At 42.4% G+C, this 27,348-nt stretch overlaps 5 protein-coding genes across 5 annotated transcripts in view; 3 read left to right on the top strand and 2 right to left on the bottom strand.

Moving 5' to 3' along the window:
• The window catches only part of LOC104447985 (VQ motif-containing protein 9), a 2,030-nt gene extending 622 nt beyond the window's left edge, over positions 1-1,408 (top strand). The window contains exon 1 of the mRNA XM_010061741.3: positions 1-1,408. This exon is cut by the window's left edge and continues 622 nt beyond it. Coding sequence (XP_010060043.2) covers positions 2-1,057 — 1,056 coding nt within the window. The 5' untranslated portion in view covers position 1 and the 3' untranslated portion in view covers positions 1,058-1,408.
• Positions 1,409-3,243: 1,835 nt separating this feature from the next.
• On the bottom strand, positions 3,244-5,415 carry LOC104447984 (14-3-3-like protein). The gene is made up of 4 exons (XM_010061740.3): positions 4,756-5,415; positions 4,132-4,254; positions 3,763-3,879; positions 3,244-3,629 (listed from the first exon to the last, which is right to left on the bottom strand). The coding sequence occupies exons 1-4, from the start codon at positions 5,248-5,250 to the stop codon at positions 3,576-3,578; spliced, it is 789 nt and encodes a 262-aa protein (XP_010060042.2). The 5' UTR covers positions 5,251-5,415; the 3' UTR covers positions 3,244-3,575.
• Positions 5,416-8,113: 2,698 nt separating this feature from the next.
• LOC104447983 (plant cysteine oxidase 1) lies at positions 8,114-10,058 on the top strand. The gene is made up of 5 exons (XM_010061739.3): positions 8,114-8,327; positions 8,438-8,583; positions 8,715-8,859; positions 9,503-9,706; positions 9,817-10,058. The coding sequence occupies exons 1-5, from the start codon at positions 8,201-8,203 to the stop codon at positions 9,918-9,920; spliced, it is 726 nt and encodes a 241-aa protein (XP_010060041.2). The 5' UTR covers positions 8,114-8,200; the 3' UTR covers positions 9,921-10,058.
• A 2,392-nt stretch (positions 10,059-12,450) lies between these two features.
• On the top strand, positions 12,451-14,740 carry LOC104447981 (40S ribosomal protein S6-2). The gene is made up of 6 exons (XM_010061738.3): positions 12,451-12,559; positions 12,657-12,721; positions 13,420-13,477; positions 13,564-13,672; positions 13,875-14,147; positions 14,276-14,740. The coding sequence occupies exons 1-6, from the start codon at positions 12,554-12,556 to the stop codon at positions 14,512-14,514; spliced, it is 750 nt and encodes a 249-aa protein (XP_010060040.1). The 5' UTR covers positions 12,451-12,553; the 3' UTR covers positions 14,515-14,740.
• Positions 14,741-16,042: 1,302 nt separating this feature from the next.
• LOC104447980 (F-box protein At1g78280) lies at positions 16,043-27,040 on the bottom strand. The gene is made up of 16 exons (XM_010061737.3): positions 26,688-27,040; positions 26,060-26,176; positions 25,841-25,896; positions 25,611-25,753; positions 24,342-24,539; positions 24,026-24,225; positions 23,130-23,229; positions 22,461-23,033; positions 21,851-21,973; positions 20,990-21,070; positions 20,584-20,918; positions 20,221-20,478; positions 19,611-19,695; positions 18,960-19,164; positions 17,842-18,007; positions 16,043-16,464 (listed from the first exon to the last, which is right to left on the bottom strand). The coding sequence occupies exons 1-16, from the start codon at positions 27,029-27,031 to the stop codon at positions 16,326-16,328; spliced, it is 3,123 nt and encodes a 1,040-aa protein (XP_010060039.2). The 5' UTR covers positions 27,032-27,040; the 3' UTR covers positions 16,043-16,325.
• Positions 27,041-27,348: the final 308 nt, after the last annotated feature.

Here is a 27,348-nt window from a genome sequence, read left to right on the forward strand (position 1 = left end):
AATGGAGAATAGCCATCATTCCTCCGCGGAATCCGCCGCCCCTAGCGCCGAGCACTACCTCAAGCACCTCAACAAGATGTCTCACAAGATCTCCAAGCCCCCGCTCAAGAAGCACCCTCTGGACTCGCTTCCGAATCAGCCCGATCAGTCCCTGACCCAGAGTCCAGCCGCGGTCAACCAGAACCAGCCGGCCCAGCAGCTTCAGGCGCCGCCTCCGCCCCAGCCGCCGCAGCAGCCGCCCGTGTACAACATCAACAAGAACGACTTCCGCGACGTCGTCCAGAAGCTCACCGGCTCGTCCGCCCACGAAAGAGCCCCCACCCCGCCGCCGCCGCAGCCGCCGCAGCCGCCGCAGCAGCAGCAGCAGCAACTGCCGGTTCAAGCTTCGAAGCCGCCGAGCTCTCGGCTGCACCGGATCCGGCCTCCGCCCCTGGTGCAGCTCATCAACCGCCCCAACGGCCTCGTTTCGCAGCAACAGCAGCAGCAGCAGCAGCAATCGTCCATGCTGAATCCGAACATGCTGCACCCCATGAACTCCTTGAACGCGACTATGAACCCCAACCACGTCATTAGCTCCGGCTTCAACCCGATGGGAAGACCGGCAGCGCCCCTTTCGCCACTGCCGCCGCTCCCGTCCGTACACGCGGCGGCGGAATCGCCCGTATCCGCCTACATGCGGCGCCTTCAGAGCTCGATGCCCGCCGTGGATCCCAGACCCGACCAGTTCACCGGGTTCGGCCCGCTGGCTCCCCTGGCCTCGCCCCGGTGGAGCAATTTGGCTCCTCCTCCGCCGCCGCAGCAGCAGCAGCAGCAGCAGCAGCAGGTGGCGGCGGCTCCCGGCGAGGGTTCGATCCCTACTCCACCCGAACCGGCGGCACAGCTGCAGCTCCCGCCGTATTCGCCGATGCCATTCGGGTGCTTGAACTCGCCACGGTCTGGCTACCCTCTGCTCTCCCCGGGGTTCCTGTTCTCGCCGACGTCGGGGCAGCTCGGGTTTCCGCAGCTCCCTCTGTCTCCTACGGTGCCCGTGCCCAGCCCTAGAGACAGAGGACTTTAGTCACGGCCCGGTTCGAGGTTTAGAGGTTAAGGTTAAGCCGTCGCAGGGAAGAAGAAGATTGCCAAAAGTCTCTGTTTTCAAGGAGGGGGGTAGTGGTGTACATTGTCGGGAGGATAGGGAGGTTAGTCGATTTACCATTGTTGATTTTGTTCGAATTTGGCTGATGCTAGACTGCGTGTAAAACGGACATCAAAGACATGAAACAGTATTCGATCGTTGGTTTACTTTTTACGGAAACTCTTGGGGGGGCTGTCATTGTCGTGAAAACACTCAATTATGCAGATTCCAGGAGGCTTTCGGGCTTTCTGTTTACGATTCTTTTCTTGGATGAATGGGAAATGATTTATTTCACCCGTGCGCACTCAATTATGGAACGCGTCTCGTGTTTGCAACACGGTTTATGCAAAGGGCAGCGAGAAGTGTTTCATGGTTTCTTGGTTAATCCGAAAGCGATTATCCCCCCCACCTTAGCACTTACCTCCTTTAGATGGTCTGTTGCACCTTAAAGCAGGAAGACTAGACATATAGGGTGCACATAGGAATCACATCCCTTTTGTCGGATTTGAAGTACGGGGACTGCGGCAAGGTTTATTTTCCCCTCCCCCCCACCGCAATTTGCCGTCAGTGCCCTTTGAAAGGCGAGCCTTTCTCAATAATGCGGATTCCCTCTCGCCCTGTGGAAAACACGGCTGCCAAAGTAAATGAATTATTGTCTGGTGTGGGGTGGCCGCTTTATGTGTTTTTTTTTATTGAGCAAGACCGCTTTATGTGTTTAAAGGACCGTTTTTCATTGGGCAAATGGGCACATTTTTGCTTTGTCGTCCTTTATGAAGACTGAAGTCAAAAGACACAATCTTACTTTGGTCCTTTCCAAGCAATCAAAGTTGATATGACTACCGACTTTAGTGTTTAGTAGACTGGCCTCTCCTATCGGCTTTGCAGGTGAAGGAAGACCTCCGACCAAGCATTTTCACGCGAGTGAATATTCTAGTTGCATATCGATCCTCGAGAAGGTTTGTACCATAGCCCGGACACCTTTGTGTTTGCATTAGTGATCCCGAGTTACTTGCATACTAACTGGACCGATGTAGGGTCGATATCATTTGCAACGTCTCAGTACAACATTTTGCATGTTTTGGAAATGAGAACATCCTTAGAAAATGAGGGAGATTGCATTCCCATTCATTTCCATATGTTTGTGCGTTATGAGTTTTAAAGTTTTTTTTGGTCGAAAATGAATTTTCAAGTTGGTTGGTGAAACAACGTGGGTAGAAATTACTGAGAGAACTCACCAAAGTCCAAGCGTAATTTAAGCCTATTTGACAATTCTAATTTGTAGACAGGAGGTACAAGGGATGCCCTTGCACAGATCACGCACACCTTCATGTATACATGAGAAACTATTTACGTTATCACGTCCGTATCTAAATTACTAATCTATTACTCAAGAAGCAGTAATCCACTTACACTCTGTTTATATTAATTACATCTATATGCCATTTCTATATTCAGGCAAAGTATCGATCGATCCACAGCTGCCGGTGGACAGCAATATAGACTTTTATAAACCTTAGCTATCTACTTGACGTAAAGGTTAACGAGCGACAAAGGTCAAAAACTGTGAATTGACTCCAACCATAATCTGTGGATTTTATAGAGAACGAATTTTTTTTTTTGACTCTTATAGAGAACGAATTTGAACAAATGCTACCCGTCCAAGATAGTAGTCCTGTCAGAGCGGACAACTCGTTGCATCGTGAGTCAAGGAGTCACTCTCACCTTAAATCAAGGCCCTTAGGAAATATGGCCGCAAAAGAGAAGATCACCACGTTTAAAGACACTCCATAACTTCAAAAAGGATGATGAGAAAATCTAAAGTGGAACGGAACTGCAACTGCCGCGGAGGGCCATAATGATCCTCCAACATTTTTAATTAAAATATTCATATATTGTAGGGTAATAATGTGAAATTTGATCGGTAACCAAGTACTAGTCAAGCAAAGTTTCAAAGTATGGAAAAGCATTCATACTTTCATATGATGTAAATGCACGAACCAAGTACTACTGGGACATAAAGTATGAAAGGTCCACCCACTGAGCTAGCACACGTCAACCACCAGATCCTTAAAGCTAAATTTATCGAGGAAATTGTCAGTAGACATGTCTAAAAGTCGAGCAACATTCGGGAACATTAAGATTCCACCAAACATTTTCTAGTACTAAAGATTGATAGCACATCGAATCAAATATCTTGTTGACAAAGAAAGAAGATATCATCAGTCACATAGTCATATGAATAATCTAATAGAAGGGATCTGTTGAAGCTCCATGCCTCCAAGAAAAATAAGGCACAATTGATAGCACATGAGGAGATTGATGAGACAAACTAAAGTCAGAAACAAATAAAAAGAGACGATGATGCCTCCAACTTCGGAATAAAAGAGAAATCAGCAACAAGCACCTTCTCCAAGTAAAAACATTGAATGGAGAAATTTGACAGCGAGCAATGGTCAAGACCTCACTGCTGTTCATCAGCCTTCGGTGCTTCTTTAATCTCGTCTGCACCGTCTTCCTGTGCAAGAGCAGAACATAATGAGTAACAAATCAGCGTTTCTAGAGTGCATGATATTGAGGGGAACAGGACAAACATGGATTGAAAAAGAGAAGATAGAAGACTAGTACAAAAGAGAGGAACAAGGCAGGACCTGCATGTCGGAAGTCCACAAGGTGAGGTTGTCGCGAAGAAGTTGCATAATCAAAGTGCTGTCTTTGTAAGACTCCTCTCCAAGTGTATCCAACTCAGCAATTGCTTCATCAAAAGCCTGTCCCAGCAAGGGCCAATCAAACAAGTCACGAGCAGGCCAAGCATACATAATTTCATCAAGCAAAGAGATACTGATAAAATTGTGCCATTTCACTCGCACTCAAACTCTTTCATGATCTTAAAAGCTTTCAAAAGATACCAATTTTTCCTTTCGTGGCCAAAACAGAGTGTTCTGAAAACCAAGACTACGGAACATTACCTACTTATAAGCTAATAAAGACAAGCATCGATTTAATCAAAGCCCTCTTACCTGCTTGGCCAAACTGCAAGCACGGTCAGGAGAATTCAGAATCTCATAGTAGAAAACAGAAAAGTTGAGGGCTAGTCCGAGCCGGATTGGGTGAGTCGGAGCAAGCTCCGTGTTGGCAATGTCCTGCAAATGATAACAAATTGTATGCACAATCAATCTTTCTTCTTCATGCAAAAGCACAAGGGCCACAAAGGAAATTAATACTGACATTAAACCTAACTCGCCTTATGATTCAGCATAACAATCATCATAAGAGCGCATAGATTTGTGCATGTTAGAGAATTAACTACTATATCTACGCATAATATCCAGAATAAGTAAAGCGAGAGAGGCCATCCCATGGAAATGGAAATATCATTAGCTCCTCTTTCGCAAACGCGACTCGTGTGCAAAATCTGATCAGTCCAGTACACATACGAGATCTAAGGATCGAGGAGCTGCCAGATCCATGTCCTACGAATTCAATGCGATATCTAGGAATCACGCAGAATCCGATCAATCAAGATGTACGCACGAGATCTAATTAGTAAGAACTGCTGGATCCACATCCTACGGTCACAACAACTCCGGCGAGCGAACGTATTTCGACCCGAAAGTACACAACGGAGGGGCGGAGGGACAAACCTGAGCGGCCTTGTAGGCGGTGAGGGTGCTCTCGGCGGCCTCCTTGCGCTCGGCGCCGGTCTTGAACTCGGCGAGGTACCGGTGGTAGTCGCCCTTCATCTTGAGGTAGAAGACCTTGGAGTCGCCGGAGGCGGCGGCGGGGATGAGGCGGGAGTCGAGGAGCTTGAGGATGCCGGCGCAGATGCCGGAGAGCTCGGACTCGATCTTGGAGCGGTAGTCGCGGATGGCGGCGACGTGGTCCTCGTTGCCGCGGCTCTCCTCCTTCTGCTCGATGGAGGAGATGATGCGCCAGGAGGCGCGGCGGGCGCCGATGACGTTCTTGTAGGCGACGGAGAGGAGGTTGCGCTCCTCGACGGTGAGCTCCTCGGCGTCGGCGGCGGCGGCGGCGGCGGCGACCTTCTCCATGAACTCCACCATCTCCTCGTAGCGCTCCGCCTGCTCCGCCAGCTTCGCCATGTACACGTTCTCCTCGCGCGCCGATGGTGCCGTCGCCATTGCTGCTCGCTCGCTGCTCGCCGGGGCTTCTAGATCTGGAACTGGGGGAGGGGGGATTTGGGGGGTTCTCTTCTTCCTCTTTCGGTTTTTTCGATTTCCTGATCTTTTTTTTTCTTTTTTTTTTTTTTTTTTTTTTTTCCTGGTGATTTCTTCGAGAGCGTTTGGCGGAGAGAGAGAGAGAGGTTTTTATCGTTGAGGGTGGGAGGAGGGGGGTTAATTTTGGGAGGAGTGGTGGGGGCGATGATTGCGGTTTCGTCGAGATTCAGAGGACCGATCTGAGCCGTCGGTTTAGAGAGAGAGTGAGGGAGAGATGGGTTATGCGGGGAACGGAATTGACAGCCTGTACTTTTTGGTGACGAGCTCCGTTGCCGGCCCCCGCTGGACGGTCGTGGGCCGGATTGTGGATCGGGCTCTCGATCGGCCAATGAGTAATCATCGGACAAAGAAAGTTTTCGAAATTCTTTCTTTTTCTTTCTTTTCTGGTCGAAGTTTCTTTTCGGGCTTTATTAGCATGACAATTTTTATAAGAATAAGTGAACCACTAGTTCTTGAAAGAGTGGATCTCACGATATTTATAATTTCTTGTTTATTAATTTTTATGGTTCGGAATAAATTATAATTTCCACGATAGATTAAAGTTTGTTGCGTGATCATTTCTCTTTTCGAAATTCGGTTAGTGAGTGTTCGTGATCCCCCTTCTCTCTCTCCCCATGTAAGGAAGGGTTTCGACGAAGTAGCTTTTGGAAGGTAGAACGGGCAGGGTTCAAGATGGCCAGCAGGCTGTGCCGGTGGCCTTCGACACAGCACAAGCCCATGTCAAGCCAGCCCTGGGCCGCTGCCTAGGCCGACCTGGGCTCAAAGTTTTGTTTTTTTGGTAGACTCGCCTGGGAAGGGAACCGGTACGACAGTGCTCGGCCGAAGCTAGAAGGGAGCAACACAAACCGCTCCGGATTTACACATATACACCCACTTTTGTCCAAGAGCACGTTTCCTTTGCTCATCATGGCATCAGTACCGTGTATTGACCGCAACTATTCTGTTGTCTCGACGCCCACTTTTGTCCAAGGCATACGAAATCCTGATATCATACATGCACGTGTCTGATGTCTATGAGTTTATTATAGTCAGGCAACAGCCAAAAAAAAAGTCCTAAAATTCTCCGACGTTGTCTTTTTAATCCGGGGGCATGGCCGCATGGGCTTGAAGACTCGATCGCTTGGAAGACCATGGAATACCATGTAATCTCCATAAGTTAATTATATTCACCCGCCGCCCCAAAAAGAGCAATCATGGTCCGATGATCCCATGCCGTTGCCATATGATTCTGCAGACACATCAATTCGTTGCGAAAAAATAACCAATGGGAAAGGAATTTCCGGCAACATGCTACAACTTACAGACTACCTATGCCCATGAGAAACAGGAAACGGCCGTTTGTTTCGTGCTCAAACGTGAGGAACGTCCTTGTTATTATGCCCACGGGACACACCGTCTCTTTTATTATCCGCCAATGAAATCACTGCCTCACGCATTTGGTATTTACTATTTTATGGAGTCCGTAAATACTTATTCAGTTCAACGTCTTGTTTTTCACTACACGGGATATCCAAACTTTTACGACTAAACTAGATTATTTCCTTGATGTATGAAGCCGGCTCGTCCTTGTGTACTTGACTTGCAAGATGATCGATAAGATCTAAGATTCAGACATACAAAAGTACAGATGCAACAACTTACTTCTTTTGCATTTATTGACGACAATCTTGTATAAGTTCCATTTTAGTTGACTATCTTTACAGTAATGTCAATTAAAGCCATTGCGTTTCTGAATAGATTAGGCTACAAATTAAGGAAAACTTAGCTAAAATTGAAACTCAAATAAAAATATTTCGCATTGGCAAAAGACCTTGCCTCATCAGGCTAGATGGGAGGCATGGCAATCTCTTAGTTATAATTGTCCAAAAAATTATAAAAAAACCTATTGTTGGGCACCAATTCGATCTTATAGTTTTTAATTTTGTCAATTTATTCTTTAACATTTTGATAATTTGCCAATGTGGTCACTTTTTGTCTAAAAACTGCTAACGTAGTGATCATGACACATAGGATGGTCGACATTCACTCACTGATTTTTGGCTAAAATAGAAGGACTATATTGATCATTTTTCAAGAGATTAGGGGCTAATTTAGTAATTTTAAAAAGTTTAGACGAAAACGGTGATCGTACAACAAGTCTTTGACTTTTTGAACTATTTTCCCATTTCTCCAACTACATAATAAATGTAAAGAAAAAAGGAAGATGATGGTCTATTGTTAGACAGATAACACGTAACCGACCATAGAAAACTAGCCAGTTCCATCATTGGGGTGGGAACGTCAAAATCCCTCCCATTTTAACGAGACTAAATAGTAACATTACGACTCACGAACCAGCGTTGCCATCTAGTGGGTGCGCGTGGCCTGCTGTTTGAAGCATCTCCACCCAAAATTCCAAAAACAGGTTGCAAATTACCGGCAGCGGTGGGGCGGATCCCTTCCCCTTTCCGGTCAAAAATACCTCTTTTAGGCCACGTATTAAGCAACCCACCGGCCAAATCAAGCCAATCACCCTCCATTTTTCCCAATCCTGACCTCACCATATTCACAAAAACCCACGTTCGACGAGGGAATATAAACATTTCACTCCATGATTCACGCACTCCAACTCTTTACGGCCCCGGCTTTTTTAGCCCATCATCTGTAAAACTTCTTCAAACGTAGGGCCAAGCGAGGAGCGAGCCCACCGTAAGGGCTAAAAGAAAGAGTCAAGGCGAGAGCCCCAGGTTTCGCCCACTTTGCGACGTGGGTTTTGTGCCTTACCGCTCCTGGAAGTCTATCCGTCTATTAAAGGTCGCAAGCCACCGCCCGAAAATGGTAGTGATGACAGCACAATAATAATTCCAGACAGGAAATGGCGATGGAGGATAGAACCAGGACCAAAGTTCAGATGCTCTACGATGCCTGTAACGAGGTGTTTTCTTCTCATAAAGAACGGCTTCCCACCTTTCAACAGATCCACTGGCTCAAAACTCTCATGGGTATTGTCTTGTTTTGTTCTTTCTAGGTTGTTCTGTCCTTCTTCTTCTCCGTTTTCTAGGGTTGTTCTTACGAGGATCGGTGTTTTTCTCTCTCTCTCTCTGTGCCGCAGCATCAATGGAAGCAGTGGACGTCGGGATCGACAAGTTCGGCCCAGGATCTCCCCCGTCGAGCCCCGATTGGCCAAAAGAACAGATGAGCTCGCTGGAGGTGTCGAAGATAACGTACATACACGTGCATGAGTGCGATGATTTCTCCGTAAGTCCCAGTGCTTTTATGCACGTGTAATTACGCGCGACGAGATTGACATTGGTTCTAGATTTGTTCATAAGAACAAGAACATGAATGCGACACGCATCTGATCGGGTGTCTGTTCTATCTGTCCGCAGATCGGCGTGTTTTGCTTCCCCGCCGGAGCGACGTTCCCGCTGCACGACCACCCGGGGATGACGGTCCTGAGCAAACTGCTCTACGGATCGATGTATGTGAAGGCCTACGACTGGGTTAAAGTAGATGAATCAAATGCGAGAACGAGTACGGATCCTCTCCATTTCTGTGTGCACTGCTTTAGATTTGCGTTAGAAATTCTGGAGATGCTTCGCCAAGAAGCATGTCTTGGTGTCCCCGCAGGGGTTGACTTGACGAACGACTGGCTGGTTGAATTTTGAGGCATGATGACGGATGGTGGATTGATGGTGTGGATCCTTTTGCTGTGCAAAAGGGGTTGACCGAAGGAACAAAAGAAGTCCTAGGCAAAACTCGTTAATCCAGTCATTGCTAGCTTGAGATTGGATAAACAGCTAGCTTGACCATCGAAACCATTGACAATCCTTTCCACTGAATTCACAAAAGCACATAGGTTGAATTTATTTTCTTAAGGTCATGATGCATGATTTGCAAAACATATGTCGACGGCTCATCGCTTATGTATCAATGCTTGATAATTATTAGATTTAGATGTGTGATGCTACATTAATCGTGGCAGTCGGCATAATGAAAAGCTATAGGTAGATCTACCCATCAGACTAACGATAGAGATACTAAAATGGAATTGAACATGCCATGCTAGTTTTCGAGAACATATTAGAAGGTTATTTAGCATCACGGTTACTCCTATATACCGATCGATAAAAGAAATGAAACAAATTGAATGTTTTTACTGTGTTGGTGAGTGCAGTTGGATTAGCGGGGACGGTGAAGGACGGAGTGATGAGGTCGCCGTGCGAGACGTCGGTTCTCTTCCCAAGAAGCGGCGGCAACATCCATTGCTTCACCGCCTTGACGCCTTGCGCGATCCTGGACGTGTTGTCCCCTCCTTACTCTGAAGAGCTCGGAAGGCCTTCCACTTACTTCCTCGAGTTCCCCATCCCTTCTCTTCCAGGTAATCGATCACTCTCCACGCCTCTCTACAGTCTCTAATGCGACGACATTTACCTTGCGATCAAAGGCGGCAAGCGATTGACAAGGCTCGTGAATGTTTCGAATCAGCAGGTTATGTGGTGCTCGAGGAAAGGGACTTGCCAGAAGATTTAGAAGTTGCCGGAGCGCCGTACCTTGGACCTCCGGTCGTCACGGTGGAGGACGATCTTTGTTGACTGGATCAGCACATGTACATCACCATCCTAATGCAAATATGGTGTGCCTTTCCGTGTGGACATGTAAATACATAGGGAACGAGAAGTTATATATACTGCGGGTGCGAGATCCCTGCAGGCTGTCGAGTTCACTTTGCTTTGGTTCTTCAGCTGCTACTTTTTTCTTTTTTTTTTTGGGCTTTTGTCCTTACCTGATTTTCAATCACGACCATCAAGGGCACAAAATTTTACCACTTCGACTCAATGTCCAGTCGGTCCCCAAAAAAAAGTACTGTACTTTTTCTATAATTTGAGGTTAAAAACTCAGATTAAGCTACCTAAAACTTATAAAAGATCTTACTAGTCGCGTGAATTGATTAAATTCAAGCACTTGATCTATCCTGCGACCCAATTTATATGCAAATGGTGGAAATTAGAACATGTTAAATTCAATTCCTGCTCTTTAAATCCAGTCGAACACTTGACAAGCAGCCCAACCCTGGGGGTGTACTATTTTTGGGCTATTTTAAATAGGTGAAGCTCCATCACACATATTAGAAATATTTAAGGTATTTATTTGATTCTTCATATCTCTCAAAATTATACATATATTTTTCTATCAGCGCATTAGAAGTGAGTAAAGAATGGTTCAAACTTTTAAATTGAAGCAAACCAAACTAAACGGTTTTTTATGGTTCGATTCCATTCAAGAGCACTTTTTTGAAAATACAGTTGGTTTGGTTTGAACTCTTTGAAACTATATGGAATCCTGAAACATATTATATAACCTATTAATTTTTAATTTTTTTTACCCATGAAGTAGTGATTTAAAAAAAAAATAGAAGTAAATTATGAATTGTTGTAGTGCAGACTTTGGTTCTTTCATCAATTTAATGCTCGTTCTAAGGTAGTTAGGGAGTTTAAGCTCAAGAATTTACAAATTATGGAAGAAGAAGAAGAAGAAATGGTCCGCATTGATTCGGATTGGTTCCTAACTATTGTAAAGTTTAGTTTGGTTCACTCTTTTTGAAGCTGTATCTATGTAGTTTGATACGGTCCAATGTCCAAACCACACAGTACTCGCTCCTAATCATGGGAGAATTATACGCTCAAATATTGCAAGGCTCCTTATCATGTCCTAAAATAACGATGGGTTGAATATGATTAGATGGGCCGGACGTGGGATTAAACGCCGGTTCGCTTTTGCTTTAGAGGGAAGAAAAAGAAGATTTAAGTTTTCACTTTTTCCATGGAAGACTTCGTACCGTGACCTCCAAAATTGCCCAAGTTCTCCTCTCTCTCTCTCTCTCGCGGGCGTGCACGCTCAGCTGCCCACCCACGCACAAACCAGCAGGCCTCGACGAGGACTGGCGCGGCCGTCTGGACCATGGAGTCGAGGTCAATATACCATGGGCGATCCTTGATCTGAGACCATAGCCGGCCAACAGAGGACTTGACGAGGTCGCCATGGTTTTCTGTCACCTCTACTTTTGGGGTCAGAAGGACATGGGCAATCCCGGATGGAAACAAGGACGGGATTCAGTGGACGCGATATGGCAGAGGGATGTAGAAAGAGAGAGAGAGAGAGAGAGAGAGAGAAGGTAGGGAGGAGGAGGAGCATCCATGGTGGGTGCCTTTTGCGGTGGCAGCCAAGGGGCCTATGGTATGGCGTGAAAAATAAGAAAACCGACAAACGAATTTATAGGGAGGAAAGGAACACGGCGATATTGCAAAAGAGTTGCACAACACTATTTTAAATAAAGGCGTTAGGATTATGAGCGAGGGAGAAGAGAGCTAGAGATACCACGAACAAATATAAATTATATTTCTAAAAGCGGTAGATGCAAAGTGATTAGTTTTATAGAAACTCATCTTGTTTTCCATTGCTAGAGATATGACCATCAAAAAGAAATTGCATTTCTAAAAGAAGTAGATGCAAGGAGATTAGTTTTATAGAAACTTACCTTCATTTTCTTTTTTTTTTTTTTTTTGCCTTTTCCTATTACAGAGCTTTAAAGTGGTCATTTCATCAATCGTGACAAAAATAACCAAATTGCTGCAAAGTAAGGGTGTATAATACTTGTTTAGTTTCAAGGATTTAACTGGATGAAATAATTATGGAAGCGAATAATAAATATATGTGCATTTATATTGTGAAAAATCAACAATTTGAAAAATATTGTTTTAGATAATCAATTATATTGCCTTCATAAATAAATGAATGAGAAATATCTTAACATAGATACTTTCCGTCAACTAAGTTTTATAAGTGGTATGAACAACTATTTTCAAGAAAAATCTTTTGAAAATTTTAATTTTCCAGAAAATAAGCGAACCCAAGGATTTTTTTTTTTTTTTTTTTTTGCTGTTCGAAAGAAATAGTACAAGTTCTTCGACAGAATAACCCAAATTATCCATCTTTTTCACCAAAAAAAAAAAATAAAAATTTGTCCATCTTTAATTGGGTCGGATCAATTCGGGCCGCGCGGCCCAAACAGATACATTTGGTCGGCCGAGCCCACATCGCCTTATAAATATGACGCCACGAGCATTCGCAAAACCCTAATCGCAGAAGGCAGATTTTCGAGCTCCAGCGCAAGGGCAAACCCTCGGAGCCGCCTCTGCGCCGTCGCTTCCACCTCCCGGAGCCAAAAATGAAGGTTCGATCTCTTCTCTCCGGCCACGCTCCGATTGCAGAATACTCGCGAGCTTATACGCAATGGGTTTGCGGTTTCTCATGCTTGTGTTCTTTTGCAGTTCAACATCGCCAACCCCACCACTGGCTGCCAGAAGAAGCTCGAGATCGACGATGACCAGAAACTGTAAGTTCTCCTTCTCTCTCTTTGCTCTTTTTTTGCGCTGATTGGATTTAGTATGGTCGTCCAAACGTGGGTTTGTTCGTTCTTGAGCTCGTTTGATGTTTCGCGGCCGGCGTCTGTGTGGGTGCTCAGAATGAGGTGGAGACTCTTCGCTTCGTTGAATTCGCTTCGATGGTTTTGGCAGTAGATGGGCGTGTGTGATGTCGTGTTCGATTGTGGGTTTTTTTGTTCCTGAGCTACTGTTTATGCTCGTTGTTTTGGTTGTTAAGATAGGCTGCTCTGTTGATGTTGTGTGTTTTGTTGGGTGCATTGGAGTTTTTTTTTGGGCTGTCTCATGGTTTTCCCCGCGGTGATTATCAGTGGCCTATGGGAGATTGGGATCTGTCCAGTTTGCCTTTTTCTCAAAGCAGGTTTTGTCTTTAGATAGGGAAAGGCTCCAATGTTTTTTGGGAGCACTGAATGCTAAAGCTCAGGTAGATTTTTCGCTTGCTTCCTGCTTGATAAAAAAAATTTCTTATCAATGTATGTGCTAATAAAGAGTTGTTGGCTTAATTGGAGTTGAAATGCCACCTGCCTAGACTCTGTAGTTGGTGCCGATGTTTGTGCAGTCCGTGGACACCGAAATACATATTGTGTTTGCATGTGGATTATGCTATGGCAAATATTCTTTGCTGTTGACTGATGGTGTCCACATCCTGTAGGCGAGCATTCTTTGACAAGAGGCTTTCACAGGAAGTCAGTGGAGATGCACTTGGAGAGGTATTTTATGGTCTATGAGTTTTAGCTTCTGTCATCGACAATGTTTGCCATATTTCCCAATTGAGACTTTGTATTTTTTGTAACAGGAGTTCAAGGGATATGTTTTCAAGATCATGGGAGGATGTGACAAGCAAGGTTTCCCAATGAAGCAGGGTGTCCTGACTCCTGGCCGTGTCCGCCTCTTGCTTCACCGGGGTGAGTGATTTGTAACTTGAAAAGAGGGGATGAAATATTTTTCGCTTATGATAGGCTTAATACAGGACACTCTGTGAGGTGTTAATATTGGCAACATCATTGTAGAGTCACTTTTACAATGTCAATTTTTTCATATTTGATGGCATAAATTTTTATTTGCCTTCTTGAATTGTAAAATGAGGCCTATTTATCATCTGATCAGGGACCCCTTGCTTCCGTGGATACGGAAGGAGGAATGGAGAGAGGAGGAGGAAGTCTGTGCGTGGATGCATTGTCAGCCCTGACCTTTCTGTTCTGAATTTGGTTATTGTGAAGAAGGGAGAGAGTGAGCTCCCTGGTCTCACCGATACCGAGAAACCAAGGATGAGAGGTCCTAAAAGGGCTTCGAAGATCCGCAAGCTCTTCAACCTTTCCAAGGAAGATGATGTCCGGAAGTATGTCAACACTTACCGCAGAACATTCACAACCAAAGCCGGTATGTTCCCATGAAATCATGTTTCCCCTTACCTAAAAGGGAGTAAAATAATCATTGGCAACTAGTCACTGTTCTTTTCAAACTTACCTTCTATGTTGAACCTGGGTTTTTTGGCTGCGCAATCTCAGGCAAGAAGGTGAGCAAGGCTCCCAAGATTCAGAGGCTGGTCACTCCATTGACTCTGCAAAGGAAGCGTGCGAGGATTGCTGATAAGAAGAAGAGGATTGCCAAGGCCAAGTCTGAAGCTGCTGATTACCAGAAGCTCCTTGCCACCAGATTGAAGGAGCAGAGAGAACGTCGCAGTGAGAGTTTGGCCAAGAAAAGGTCCCGGCTTTCTGCTGCCTCTAAGCCATCAGTTGCTGCTTAGACCCTCCTATTGTTTATGTCTGGAGTTTTGATTATGACTGCAGTTTACTTTTTAAGATTTTTGATGTTTGAAGTTCAATTTTGATGGTCGGGAGGTCATCTGGATTTACGACTCTTAGATACTTTGAAGTTTCTTCATCGTTATGGTACCTTGTCTGGTAAGAATGCCATGAGTTTCTCCCTATTTACTGATCTACATTTTATATTAGACGGATGATTATTTTTCATCTTCGAATCATGGAGACACCTCTTGCTGTTTCTTAAATCCGTACCGACATTTGTGAGTTGGGATTTTGCTCACAGGGATCTGTGAGAAAGCCGGGGGTGCCAAAAAAAACTTCTCTCCACCGGCCAAAACTTGTCTTTTATATAACGTGAGAAAATAAAAGTTGCAATAGTGATGCAACGTTATCCATGCACTGGTCCATTAACTGTTAAAAAGTTGGAATATCTCTCCCTCTCTGTTGGTCCGGTCTCTTCTTTCCTTCTCTCTGCAACTCCAAGAAATCACACTCGAGTTCCACGGACTCGAGTTTCTCGCTCCTCTCGACGGCCACCTAAAATGGCCATGGGCAAAACAACCATCGTCCAGTCCAGCGGCGGGGAGGGTGGTTTTGCTCTGCACCTACGCCCTTCACGACTTCGCCCTCAAAGAGAAGAAAAAACTCATGAACCGGCATGCGAAAAAGCCCTAGCAGGGGCATCAAAGATTCAACATTGCGCCAGCAAACGAAGGGAAGAGGAAAGGAGCAGGAGATTGGAATTGGAACATTTTGGAGTAGGAGAAGAATAATCTAGGAGGTGGGTTTCAGACATTGAAGGTAAAGGAGGGAAATTTCTGGGGAAATCAATCGAGGGGCCAGATATCTTCGAGTTGAAGAGCAAAAGGATTTAAGGTTTCTTTGGGCAAAGAATTGGAGATTCTGCAGAAAAGAATATCGAGAGAGGAGGGGAGAAAGCGATGAAGTGGCGACGTGGTTTGTCAAACGAGAGTAGAGGGGAAAGAGAGGCAGGCATCATCGCAGGCGTGAACGGGAGGGGAGAGAGCAAAGTAGAGTTTTCAGGGTGGGGAGAGAGACTTGCTGATAGAGCCGACCCACAGCAGCACGTGTCGTCCACTGAATGGACTACTGCATGGATGATGTGGCATCACAGTTGCACCTAATATTTTTTCACATAGCGTTTGTTAATACAGAAATGGTTATTGATAATGAGATGGGAAATGGACACAAACTGATCCAGTAGAAAGGAGTTTATAAATGCATAAACGTATTAGTACGAAACAAAAGTATTCCCGGCCCACAAACAAAATCATCCCTTGTCAATTGTATGGTACAATTGGTAGGAAAATGAAAATCGTATAATACGGCTCATGGACAATCATGTTATGATGCCCTAAACACATGTCATCCATTGAATAGACAACTGCATGGACGATGTGGCATCATGATTGCACCTAATATTTTTTCACATTGCGTTTGTTGATATAGAAATGGTAATTGATAATGAGATGGGAAATGGACACAAACTGATCCAGGAGAAAAGAGTTTATATAGAAATGGAAATGCATAAACGTATTAGTACGAAACAAAAGTATTCCCGGCCCACAAACAAAATCATCCCTTGTCAATCGTATCGTACAATTGGCAGGAAAATGAAAATCGTATAGTACTCATGGACTATCATGACAATCATGTTATGATGCCTTATGGAGCTGTGAATCTTTACAAATAAATCAATGATCAGTTTTGACGGAATCGTCTTGGTCTGAAACTGGAAATTCTGGCTGATGTGGTGTGATGGCAGATAAGATCAAGGAAAGCCCTTGTAGTTGTTCAATTCTCCCCATACTGTCTGTTCAACTTCTTCCCAAGATTCTGCACGTCTGAGGTCCTTCCAGATGCTGAAAATGGCTGCCAGAACGTTCTCCTCATACAAGATGCAATAGCACCTGCACATGCATCATTTGATATATGATGACATACGTGGAATTTAGGTCAAAAGACCATTAGAAATAAGCGCAGAGTGTAAAAAAAGTCAAACAGGGAAAATAGCTATGGATATTGCATCGCCAAGAGATGATAGGCACCAAACTCTGGGGTCAGCTAACGCGTTGATAGGCACCAGACTCTTAAGAGCCCGGATACAGCGCAATCAATGCATTCTTACATTTTAACACTCGAAAGGGCAGGATGTGGTTAGGCTTTGAAAAGAGAGGGAAAATAAGATGTCCACAGCTGTTTAATCTAGTGAAATTAGCTTGTCAGTATCTCAGCACTTGCATCATATGATTCCACTTATCAGATTTCCTACAGATTTCATCTCCAAGGACTAAGGTAATTAGGGGAGCTGTGAGCGTCAGTTCATACCACACAAACATACTTTTACTATCTTCATCCCATGATAAGCACATGCTGATAAAGAAAGCTTGCTGTCAGCACAGAGCAGTGACTAAAAGCTACAGTGCAAGAGGAAAATTATCTGCAAGATAGTCGCTTCTATTGGACCCTTGCTATTGAAGCAATACAAGAATTATCCCCCAAGAGGCACATTACAACAAACCTTGTTTGCAAAGACTAAATTCTTCCCAAAGAACCTACACATCAGACACCCAATTTTACACATTCTAAATATACTAGCGGGGATTGATGAGTGTTAATGCAGTTGATAAGAGAAATGGAAATGAAGTGACAACCGAGGATGAAGTACCCAACTCGACAAAGTCTGATGTACCCAACTTGACAAAGTCTGATGAAGATAAGACTCATTATGGAACCAATCAATGTAGTTAGGGTTGACTGAAAACCCTAGGTCGGAGGTGACACATGACTGAAAATGAAACTCATATGGACAGTGCACTAGTTCTTTAACCTATTCTGTGTGGGGAGTGGCAAAAGGAAAGCAGAATTAGCGCTTTGATTTCCTCTCTTATGGTGGCTCTAAAGCCAGGATATGGCATTAGGAGTACAATAGAGGGAAAGAGAAGCAGTAGGCTTTCAATGCATTATTAGTCACTTCAAACTTACGCAGAAGCTCTTAAAGACACTCTTAACACAAAAATCCCCACCTACCTCATTTAAATACCAAACAATTACCTACTCACCATGAGTATTTTATACTGCTATATTTTCTCCAACAATGAGCATCAGTTTTATCCGTCGGCTCTCATTCATGCCAAAGTCCAAATAAGGTGCAACCTTGCACAAAGATGCTTTATCAAATGTTCCTCAAACATGGTGTGCATGCAGATGTGCATTTTTCATAAAAATTAGTTGAACTGAGATTATAAAACCACGTAAACAAACAAAGAAGGAAAACTATGACTCACATGGCACGGTAGGACAGCCGCTGGTATTTGACATCTCCCAAAGATTGATGCTGTAGTTGACCTCCTGGCAAGGGAATCTTGTAATTCTGCAAAAGCTGTTTTAAGAGATAGGAATCGCCTCGAAAGACATCCAGATGTATAGGAATCAGATCATAAAGGGGGTCCCCTGCAAAGAGATAAAAAGTCATTCAGTACTAGCAAGAATGTCCTGAGACTTGCTAGACTCCTCTTCTCCATCACACAGATTCAAAGGTATTTATGTTTTCGGTCATCCTCATTTGCATGACTAAGCCTCAGGAATCAGTTCTCATAGTTCATAGACATGGCCGTACAAGTACATTCAATTTTTTTAAGCCTGCTATGCACATTCATGAGTTTGCATCAACATCGCATGGCTGTACTATGGACCTTAGCTCTGTGAATTTGAAGACTAAGGGTCCGTTTGGTAATGCTTCTATTTCGAGGAACAATTTCTTTTAAGAAATAATCTTTTTCTATTTTTATTCCCTGGAACTATTTCTGAGTAAAAGAACATGTTTGGTAACTACACATAATTTCTATCCTCGAAATAGAAAAAGAATAGGAATAAATTAGGTACAATAATTTTTTTTTACAATGTAGTATTTCTTTTGATTTTTTTTATATTTTTTAAGAATTATTTTCCTTTTTTTCTTTTCTTCGATGGCTAGGGCGGATGGTGCGGGCGGCTGTGAGTGGCAAGGAAGAAGAAAAGAAAAAAAGAAAAGAAAAAATAGACTTATTTTGAGAGATTGTTCTCGAGAACAAGAATCTATTTTTTTTTTCTACTTCTTGTTTTTGTTCAAAATCTATTCCTCGGCTACTTTTCTATTCCAAGGAACAAAAAAATTAGTTAACGTTACCAAATGAATTTCTGTTCTTTTTTTGTTTTGGGGAACAAAAGAATAGAAAAACAAAGAAACCGAAACGTTAACAAACAGGCTCAAACTGGCTAATTTACAGTCAAGCAAAAGCATAAATGCAAACATGAAAAGGCACTAACCTATGGAGAGATGGTCCTTAGCTCTGTGAATTTGAAGACTAACTGGCTAATTTACAGTCAAGCAAAAGCATTAATGCAGACATGAAAAGGCACTAACCTATGGAGAGATCACTAAAATCAAGAATGTGACTTGGCCGCCATGACTGTCCCAGCTCACCACCATCATATCCATTATCCATAGAGCCAACTCTAGGCGAAATTCGATTATTATAACTATCAGTAGAACAGGGTTCCATGTGAATATTGTCATCCATAATGTCAGAGTGTATCCAGGAAGGTCGACAACCTTCCTTGTGGTAATCCTGAAAAAGATATTCAGAGCACATTCAAAAACAAAGGATGTGAAGTGGTCATAAAAAAATCGACTCACACCCGCAATGTAATGCAGCAACAACCCAACTTGCTTATGAAATATCTATGCCTTTCACGTTAAATGTGAGCAATCAGCTGCACTATTTCAGAAAAGAAGAAAACTGCCAGTAGGTCCATGAACCCTTTTTCTCATCTAATGTCTAGTCCAAATTCAAATTCACGCATTGTAGTAGATAGATGCTGATTCCCTAGAAAGTTTATTTTTGGGGTACATCACATAAGTTCCATGGGACTTCATGTTGCAAAAACAAATGACCACAAAAACAGGTCCACAAAAACTGCCAGTAGGTCCATGAACCCTGTCTAATTATAGTAACTACTGAAAGAAACCAAGTATTATTCCATAAGCTGCATAAGAAGATGGTCTATGAGTCACCTTATATGAGGAAAACAACTTTGTTAGGTCATCTGGGATGTACTCATTAACTTTCTCTATCAGTGTGCTAGGAATTGGATCTCCCCTGCGAGACAATAGAAGTGTTACAGGTCTCACATTAAACTCAATGTAACACTGGAATTCCACTAATACTCATCAATTTTCTCTATCACATGACAATAATACTTCTCTTTCATTTCCCAAAAAAAAGAAAGGGCACACTGAAATTGCCATCAAAATAATAATCAAGCAGCAATAAATAAAAGCTGTCAATCAGATTAGCAGTCTGAGAGGTAATCTAATTTCTAGTTATCTTAGCAGAAGAAATTTGCACCCTCAGCACATGTTAAATGACACCCTCAAGATTGAGGTGTCTTATATCACACAGGATACTGTCTTAACATTTAGTCCATGGAAAATAACATTCATTTGTCATCATTTTTCGAAGAACACACAACGGTCTTGCAGAATCAAAGGGATAACATTTCCCTTATAGATGAAGAAGAAAACTTTTTATATTGCAAATCGGATGAGTTTGCACATTTTAGTAATGCTTTACTTGCTGCAGCAAATGAATTTCCATCAAGTCCTTTGTATCAGTTGGACTTACCATGTAGTTAACCGGCTTGCTAAAGTAATCTTTTTCCTGCTTAAAGTCCCAAGGAAGATGTTCCATTCTGCAGTAACTTTTGAACTAAACAGATGAGTCTCCACCTGATGATTTGTAAGCTCTGATTCCACTGTTTGTCCAATATCTGAGAAACTTTGAGAAACAAATGAAGGACAGGGCAACATATGTAGATTACGCAACTGTTCTCCAAGAAAGGCAGCTAGATTTAGTGTGTCCTGAATTGATAGTGCATCTCTTCTGCATTTCAAATGTACAGGAATCTCCGTCAATACATAACATACATCTGTGCTAGAAAACATGAACTTTAAGTCTGCTTTGCACTTCATAGACAAGACCACTTACAGCTGAGCATATATCTTCCCTTTGCATCTTTTAGTTATGATGAATGGCCATATTCTGGAGCAGCTAGCTGAGCAGATTGATTCGTTTATGGACATTCCAGCTTTTGTATATTCATATCTTTTCTTGTTCCAAACACCAAAAGGAAAGCCATCCTCTGAGCACTTCGGTGGGATCAGATTATACTTTGTAATGATATCAGGCACTTTTTGACCATCCCATGGCAGAACTGTAAGTGATTCATCATCTTCAACGTAAAGAAGGCCACTACCCAAAACATCTGGAATGCAATTTCTCAGTGGAGAGCTGACTTGATCCACTAATTTATAGAATTCAAGCTGCAAATCCGAGAGATAAAAATATAAAATATGCAAACATAGATTTCAGGAATTGAGTAATAAAATTATACCTCTGTGCCTAAACTATACATTGCATTCTCCAGGCCATCTTCAACAAATATCTTAACTACATGGTCCCCAATGAGGTAAACCTGCAAAAGTGGATAGGAAATTCATAGACCGAAAAGAATTAAAGAGAACTTCTTATTCCCTACCTGAAACTTCTATTATAATTGCATGCAATATTTAGTTCATCTTAATGTGCAGTCAAGATTCAAATATCTATCATCTAGGTAAGAAGAAAGTATTGGAAATGAAGCTGAGGGAGGCATATAAGATCAATGCCAGCCATAAACCCTACATACAGGCCTTAAGAATAGTCAACAAACAGCCAGCTTAATGATAGTGATTCTCCAGCAATAAAATTCTAAACTGCTTTTTTTTTTTTTTAAGGAATCATGGAACCATATATTCAAATTCAACGAGGTTCTAGTAGACTGCCTCAACAAACGAGCAGCCTAAGACCCTGCTACCAGCAATTCTTTCTACAAGCAATTAACTAGAGTTCCTGTAGATTTTCTTTTTTAATTTAGCTGTAGATGCATGGCCCGGTTGAAATTTGGCAGTATCTTTCTCAGACTTAACTATACTCCCACTCAGAGCAACTTTACCCCAAATCTCGTGGTTCCCCAGCAACATGTATTAAATTAGCAAAATAAAGAGTGCTGTCATTTAAGAGAACTCATCCACCAATCCTGCCTCAGTGGTTAAAGGTTGGATTATAACCGTAGTACTTGTTGTTTTCATCAATGGATAACCGAGTTCTAAAGACTCCTCCCAAATCGATCATGCTTGACAATCACAAGAATATACATAAACACAAGACAACAGAGATCGTAAAGAAATAACACTTCCTGTAGAATGAGACGTACCGGATTGCTACCTGTGCCAACAGGAAGCCTCTCACTGTCCATTGGATGAGGCAATTTGTAAAAAGAACAAATTTCTGCTAAGCATTTCAACCACTTCTCTGTATTCAGTGCAAGACATGCCCCCTAAAATGATGTTAAAAAATGAATTAGAACACAAGAGACAAAGAAAGAACAGGCAACACAACATGATGACACCGCCAGCATCCAGAGCACGAGAAAACAAAGAAAAACACTAGCAAGTCAGAACTTGAAGAATCTCGTGACTAATGTGCATTTCTTAAGATTGTTCTACTTCTTCTGTTATGATGACAACAAGAGTTCACTTTTTGTCGAATTTTCCTATATATAACACTGGCCAAGTGGTTAAGGATCAAGTGCATGCACATATTTAATTTCCCACGCTACCCAGCGCAAATAATTCTTCATTTGGGCCATCTACCAGGGCTTGGCTTTTGGCTCCCACTCCCGCCTGGTTCAAGAGGTTAGTGGTGTATTTTAAGGCTGAGGTATACCTACCTGAGAGGGTCTCCCATGAAAGAAAGAAGAAAGAAAGAAGACCCTAGTCTCTGAAACTGTCAAAGATAGATGAGTTTAATCTCAAAAGACTAACCTTCCATAATAGATCTCTCATCTCCGGTTTGCCAACCCAAAGCTTGAATAACCACTCTCTCATTTCCCGTTGTCCTATGCAGTTCCCTGAACTCCAAGGAGACGTGTAGTGGTCTCTTTCTTTATCCAAAAACATAGCCAAGAAATCTATATCATAGGAGAACTCTTGCTTCCACATATCATAACTTTTAGATGCACTATTTGCAGATCCGCCATTGGTCAACTGGTCTCCATGTTGGGTTCTTAACCTCTTCTCTTTTCTGGTTGAATCCGAGTCACTTAAAGTATCAAATTGATGAAGATCAGCCATTTCTACTTCGCCAGACATGCCTCCATCCACAGCTAGCAACCCAGCTCGTGACACTCCTTTATGACGATAACCAGGAGCCAAATCCAAGCATACAAACTCAAAATTCTTTGAATTGACAAAATTTTGTGTTACTGCAACTGTTGTCTCCAAATTCAGGACGCAATGCCACCAGCCACTAGGAATAAATATTGTCTCTCCAGGAAGTTGAGTACATTCTATTGGTTTATCTTCATTGGCAAGAAGTGGATAAAAATCCAGCCACCACTACACAGACAGAGATGATTTGAGTAAAGAAAACACATCAAAGTGCTTATAGAAGAACATAAAGAAGATTAAACTATCAGGTTCAGTACTAATTACCTGCAATGATGATGGATTCTGAACATTGACATCACCATCATCTTCATTCACATGTACTGTAACACCCAAAGGCACTTTTCCAGGAGGATATAATGCCCACCTGCTTCAACATTGATTTCATAAATTTCCTAGTGGAGACTATTGTTTCACTTTGCAGCAAATACCAACAAAGTACGTCATATTGAACATATAAACATTACTCAAAAATCATAGCTACACTAACGTTTCAATCAGGTTTTTCCTTTTGGCCATTAACATTGAGCAGCGACTTTCTGATTTAAGCTCCATAATAAGACAGAAACAGAGAACTTAATTCTTCAGTATCTGTTCCAGTTAATTTGAAGTGCAAAACAGGAATAATCTAATTGTGGAAGGCTCAAAATTAAAGAATATCTTTGTTCAGCACATAAATTAACAAAGGAGCAGATGTCGTCAACATGATTGATGGAAGTTTCAAAATAACTGCCAAAACTATATGAGTGACACTCATTCCTTTTGCTCGATCCCAGTCAAAGGCGAAACTCAGTTACTCCCAGGTTATATGACTGCCTAATTAAATAAAATATGCTAAAAACTCAACAAAATCATATCATGCGATTATCTTTAGATGTGTGCACTGTGCTTTTGGAGCATGACAATATAAGTGCCCTCACACTCCTGGATAATGTTAGTAGGTACTGCTTTTCACTAAATGTTAGTGATGAAGATGCCATCAAATAAAAGTACCAGAAATATTTCCTGCTTCACATATAACTTAAGGAACAATTTATGTATTATTTAAAAGACTGATGGAGGTGCTGTTATAGCATATGTTTAAAGATACTTGTAGGAATGTAAATTCTCCACATATAATTTCTACCAACAGGATTGTAGCAAAAAGAGCAAGCACAATGTACCTTTTTTTACCGCAAAGAAGAGTGTTCCAGGCACTGGTAAGAGCCGGATCAACATGCCATGAGGCACCAGACCTCTCTGGACCAATAATGAGCCATCGATAGGGAGGCCGCTGCTCGGAATCCAAAACATCAAAAAAGTCTTCTTGAAAGAGGTGAGGCACACAATAATCCTTCAATAAGCCAGGAGCAGCTTCTCCAAACTGAGGAATTTACAGCAAATTTACTTTCACAGATAAAAAGTGGGAGGGAAAGAGAAAAGACCACATACTTTGCCAGAAAAAAGGGCATGGAGGAGGAGGAGGAGGAGGAGAGGCACCTTATCATCAAATATATATAGGGGATCCTCATCATGCTGGAATTTCATGTATGAAGCATAATCCTTAAGTTTCATCAGGATCTTCCTTGAACTTCGCTGAGATATTCTGAATGGTGTGTCTCCATATTTGCATAAAAGCTGGTCAATGGTCCACGGACTTTTTGCTGGCCATGTATCAGCAAGTCCAGCGAGCAGAACCTGATAGAAGATGTAGAAGTATTTTTTTTCCTCGTAAGCATAATAAACAAGAGATTCTGCCCATTTCCCAAAAAAATAAGACCTATATTTTCACAATTTCTAACACAAGCAGGATTGTCTTATATTATTAGAAAATCTCCTCACTCAAATATACAGTGGATCTCTTTCTAGAGAAGAGAAACCAAGCACAACATTCATTAGACGAACAGATTGCCTCGGCTTGTTTGGTGAGAGAGGAAGTCGATTCCAATCCACTTTGGCATGGTGTTCTAGTTCATACATCCAGAAAGTACAAAATATGCATTTGGAAATACAAAAGCACATGTGCAGGCACTAGAAAAAGAATGAAGGGGGAGGAAGGGTGAATGGTTAAGGGCATTTGAAAAAAGAGAAAAGAAGAAGAACCAAACCATGAAAACACTTCCTTTGGTTTATCAGTTTATCGTGTTTTTTTGCTTGCATCGGTGTTATCTGCTCATCAGCTTTGGTTTCTTGGTTCAGAAACCTATGAAAGCAAACAATTTCTCCTAAAAATAGTAACTTAGAGTTTAGCATAGTCAAGTGAGCCCATCGTATCTAAATGTCTCTATATGTTCATTTCTTAATGGAGCATTCAGAAGGAATCTTCAATCTTGAAAAAAGCCTATTAAAGAGTTTAGTTTCTGTTTCAAATCTAACATATCCAAATCCTACACTGCTTCCGGGAAACAAAAATAATAAATCTGGAAGTTGCACATAACTCACTTGGTAGTAGGCATGTTAGTTTGTCTCCAAGTAGAAAAAACAGATCTAATTAATTGCACAAAAGTGATTCAGACCAATGACGATAATAAGGCAAAAGAAGATAATTTATGATGTCATTGAGCAAAACCATATTGTTGTTACTATCATATATCTAGTATTGTCTATTAATCAGTACTGCTGTCCCACATCATTCATGACAAGATAACTGTTCTGATAACAACAACAACTAAAGATGTGCCTGTCTTTCTCTCTTTTAAATTTCTAAAATCTGTAGAAAAAAATTTGTGAGACGATGTTCATTATATCACCAATTATTTAAAACTTTACCGGCTTTTTTCCATCATACTCATGGCGAAATTCTTCTAGAGAAATGTCATTCTTTCTTTCCACGTTTCCGCTATCCACAGAAAACCCGTTCAATGTGGTGTGGCACCTATACAATCTTCGATACAAGAACAATGAATTGAATCCTGTATACAGTAGTAACACACAGTTTTAAGACAACTCCGAAGGATTAAGTGATGACGCAAAAAAGAATATAGTACAGAGCTAAGTACCATCAAAATGCAATCTTTTCCTGCAAGTTTCAATGTACTTGGTTGGAAGGTTCAATCTGCATAGAGAAACAGTGAGGAAGAAAAGCAGCACACACCAATTGTAAGCCAAAAAAAAAAGGTATAATAAGTTGACGAAAACTACATAAATGTCAACTGATCATAAACCACCAAAGAAAGAAAAACTACACAAGTAGTTGCAAAATGAGTCCCGAGACATACAGAGAGAGCGTGGTTTCCTTCCAGGATCCTCTGTACTGAAGAAGCTTATCTGATCTCTTCAAGTTCAAACAAAGACTCATCCACAGCGGTTCCTCATTGCACAGGATGTACATCGCACTACAGTATCACAAAGCCAACCAGATCAGAAAGCACATAAAATCTGCGGCTGCAAACGAAACTGCTGGACTTAAGAGTCCTACCCATGGCAGCAGTTTATTTCAATGACAAATCAAGGCCATAAGAAAAATTTCAAACGAGACAAGCTTATATTATGCGCGGTGTGCCGGAACAGGACGCACAAACAACCAAGCGAATGGAGTTCAGAATAGAAATGCTACGACAATCTAATGCTTCAATTCCGTGACTTGTCACATTTTCACGAGTCACCAAAATCACAAAATACTAAGCAGCGACAGTCTATATCGCCAACATCAATCGGCACACAAAATCGATCGAGCCTTCCGCTAGTTCGGCCCTCAAATCACGAACCGCAAATTCAACTCGCAGCCTAAACGTGCAGTGCCCGACGTGATACGCGTTCAAACGCCGCCGATCGAGAGGAACCGACCACAGAGAGAGAGAGAGAGAGAGAGAGAGAGAGAGAGAGGAGGGAGGGAGACTCGTTAACCTGCTGACGCAAGAGAGGCGAGCCGCATCGCGAGGGGAGAGGTTCTCGAGGATCGAGCAGACGACCTCGTCGGGAAGGACGCGGAGGTTGCCGAGGGCGTCGGGCCTCCGATCTCTGAACCCGAACGGTGGTGGCGCTTGAGGCAGAGGAGGAGGATTCTCCATTGACGAGATGTGGGAAAAAGAGAGAGAGAGATTGAGACGACGACGACGACGACAACGAAATAAGGTTGATTCCGCGTTGGCTTTGGCGATATATATACGTTTGGCCATCGACCGTTTTCCTCCGCGAAAACCCGAAAAGCGGATGAACGAGTACGGACAGCGTGGGTTCGCTTGGGGCATCTTGCCGCGTGCGCTGAAGTTTCACGCCACCTTCAGGCGCCTCTGGGCTTTCCCCCGATGCTCCACCTTGGAATTTAAATTTGGGGTGCTATCTTTAGCATTTTTTTTTATAACAAAAATTCAATCATGAGATTTAGGATTTTTAATTTAACCCAAAGCTATATATTTTGATTCCTTAGTATATTTAGTAAAAAATGTTTAACCCAAAGCTATATATTCTGATTCCTTAGTATATTTAGTTAAAAATGAATTTACTCGATAGCTTGAGACTCCACTGGACAACTCACGTTATGCCTATGCTGCACTATTTCATCTTC

This window comes from Eucalyptus grandis, chromosome 6 (genome assembly GCF_016545825.1).
Source record: "Eucalyptus grandis isolate ANBG69807.140 chromosome 6, ASM1654582v1, whole genome shotgun sequence".
NCBI classification, from domain to species: domain Eukaryota; kingdom Viridiplantae; phylum Streptophyta; class Magnoliopsida; order Myrtales; family Myrtaceae; genus Eucalyptus; species Eucalyptus grandis.

Coding starts and splice junctions, on each gene's coding strand:
- LOC104447983 (XM_010061739.3), top strand. CDS start 8,201: ATGGCGATGGAGGATAGAACCAGGACCAAAGTTCAGATGCTCTACGAT. Junction 8,328..8,437: donor CTGGCTCAAAACTCTCATGG/GTATTGTCTTGT, acceptor TCTGTGCCGCAG/CATCAATGGAAGCAGTGGAC. Junction 8,584..8,714: donor ATGAGTGCGATGATTTCTCC/GTAAGTCCCAGT, acceptor ATCTGTCCGCAG/ATCGGCGTGTTTTGCTTCCC.
- LOC104447981 (XM_010061738.3), top strand. Junction 13,478..13,563: donor GTGGAGATGCACTTGGAGAG/GTATTTTATGGT, acceptor TTTTTGTAACAG/GAGTTCAAGGGATATGTTTT. Junction 14,148..14,275: donor AACATTCACAACCAAAGCCG/GTATGTTCCCAT, acceptor GCGCAATCTCAG/GCAAGAAGGTGAGCAAGGCT.
- LOC104447984 (XM_010061740.3), bottom strand. CDS start 5,250: ATGGCGACGGCACCATCGGCGCGCGAGGAGAACGTGTACATGGCGAAG. Junction 4,255..4,755: donor CCGCCTACAAGGCCGCTCAG/GTTTGTCCCTCC, acceptor TATCATTTGCAG/GACATTGCCAACACGGAGCT. Junction 3,630..3,762: donor TGTGGACTTCCGACATGCAG/GTCCTGCCTTGT, acceptor GCTCTTGCACAG/GAAGACGGTGCAGACGAGAT.
- LOC104447980 (XM_010061737.3), bottom strand. CDS start 27,031: ATGCCCCAAGCGAACCCACGCTGTCCGTACTCGTTCATCCGCTTTTCG. Junction 24,540..25,610: donor AGTATGATGGAAAAAAGCCG/GTAAAGTTTTAA, acceptor ATCTTCTATCAG/GTTCTGCTCGCTGGACTTGC. Junction 21,974..22,460: donor TGAGAGATCTATTATGGAAG/GTTAGTCTTTTG, acceptor ACATCATTTTAG/GGGGCATGTCTTGCACTGAA.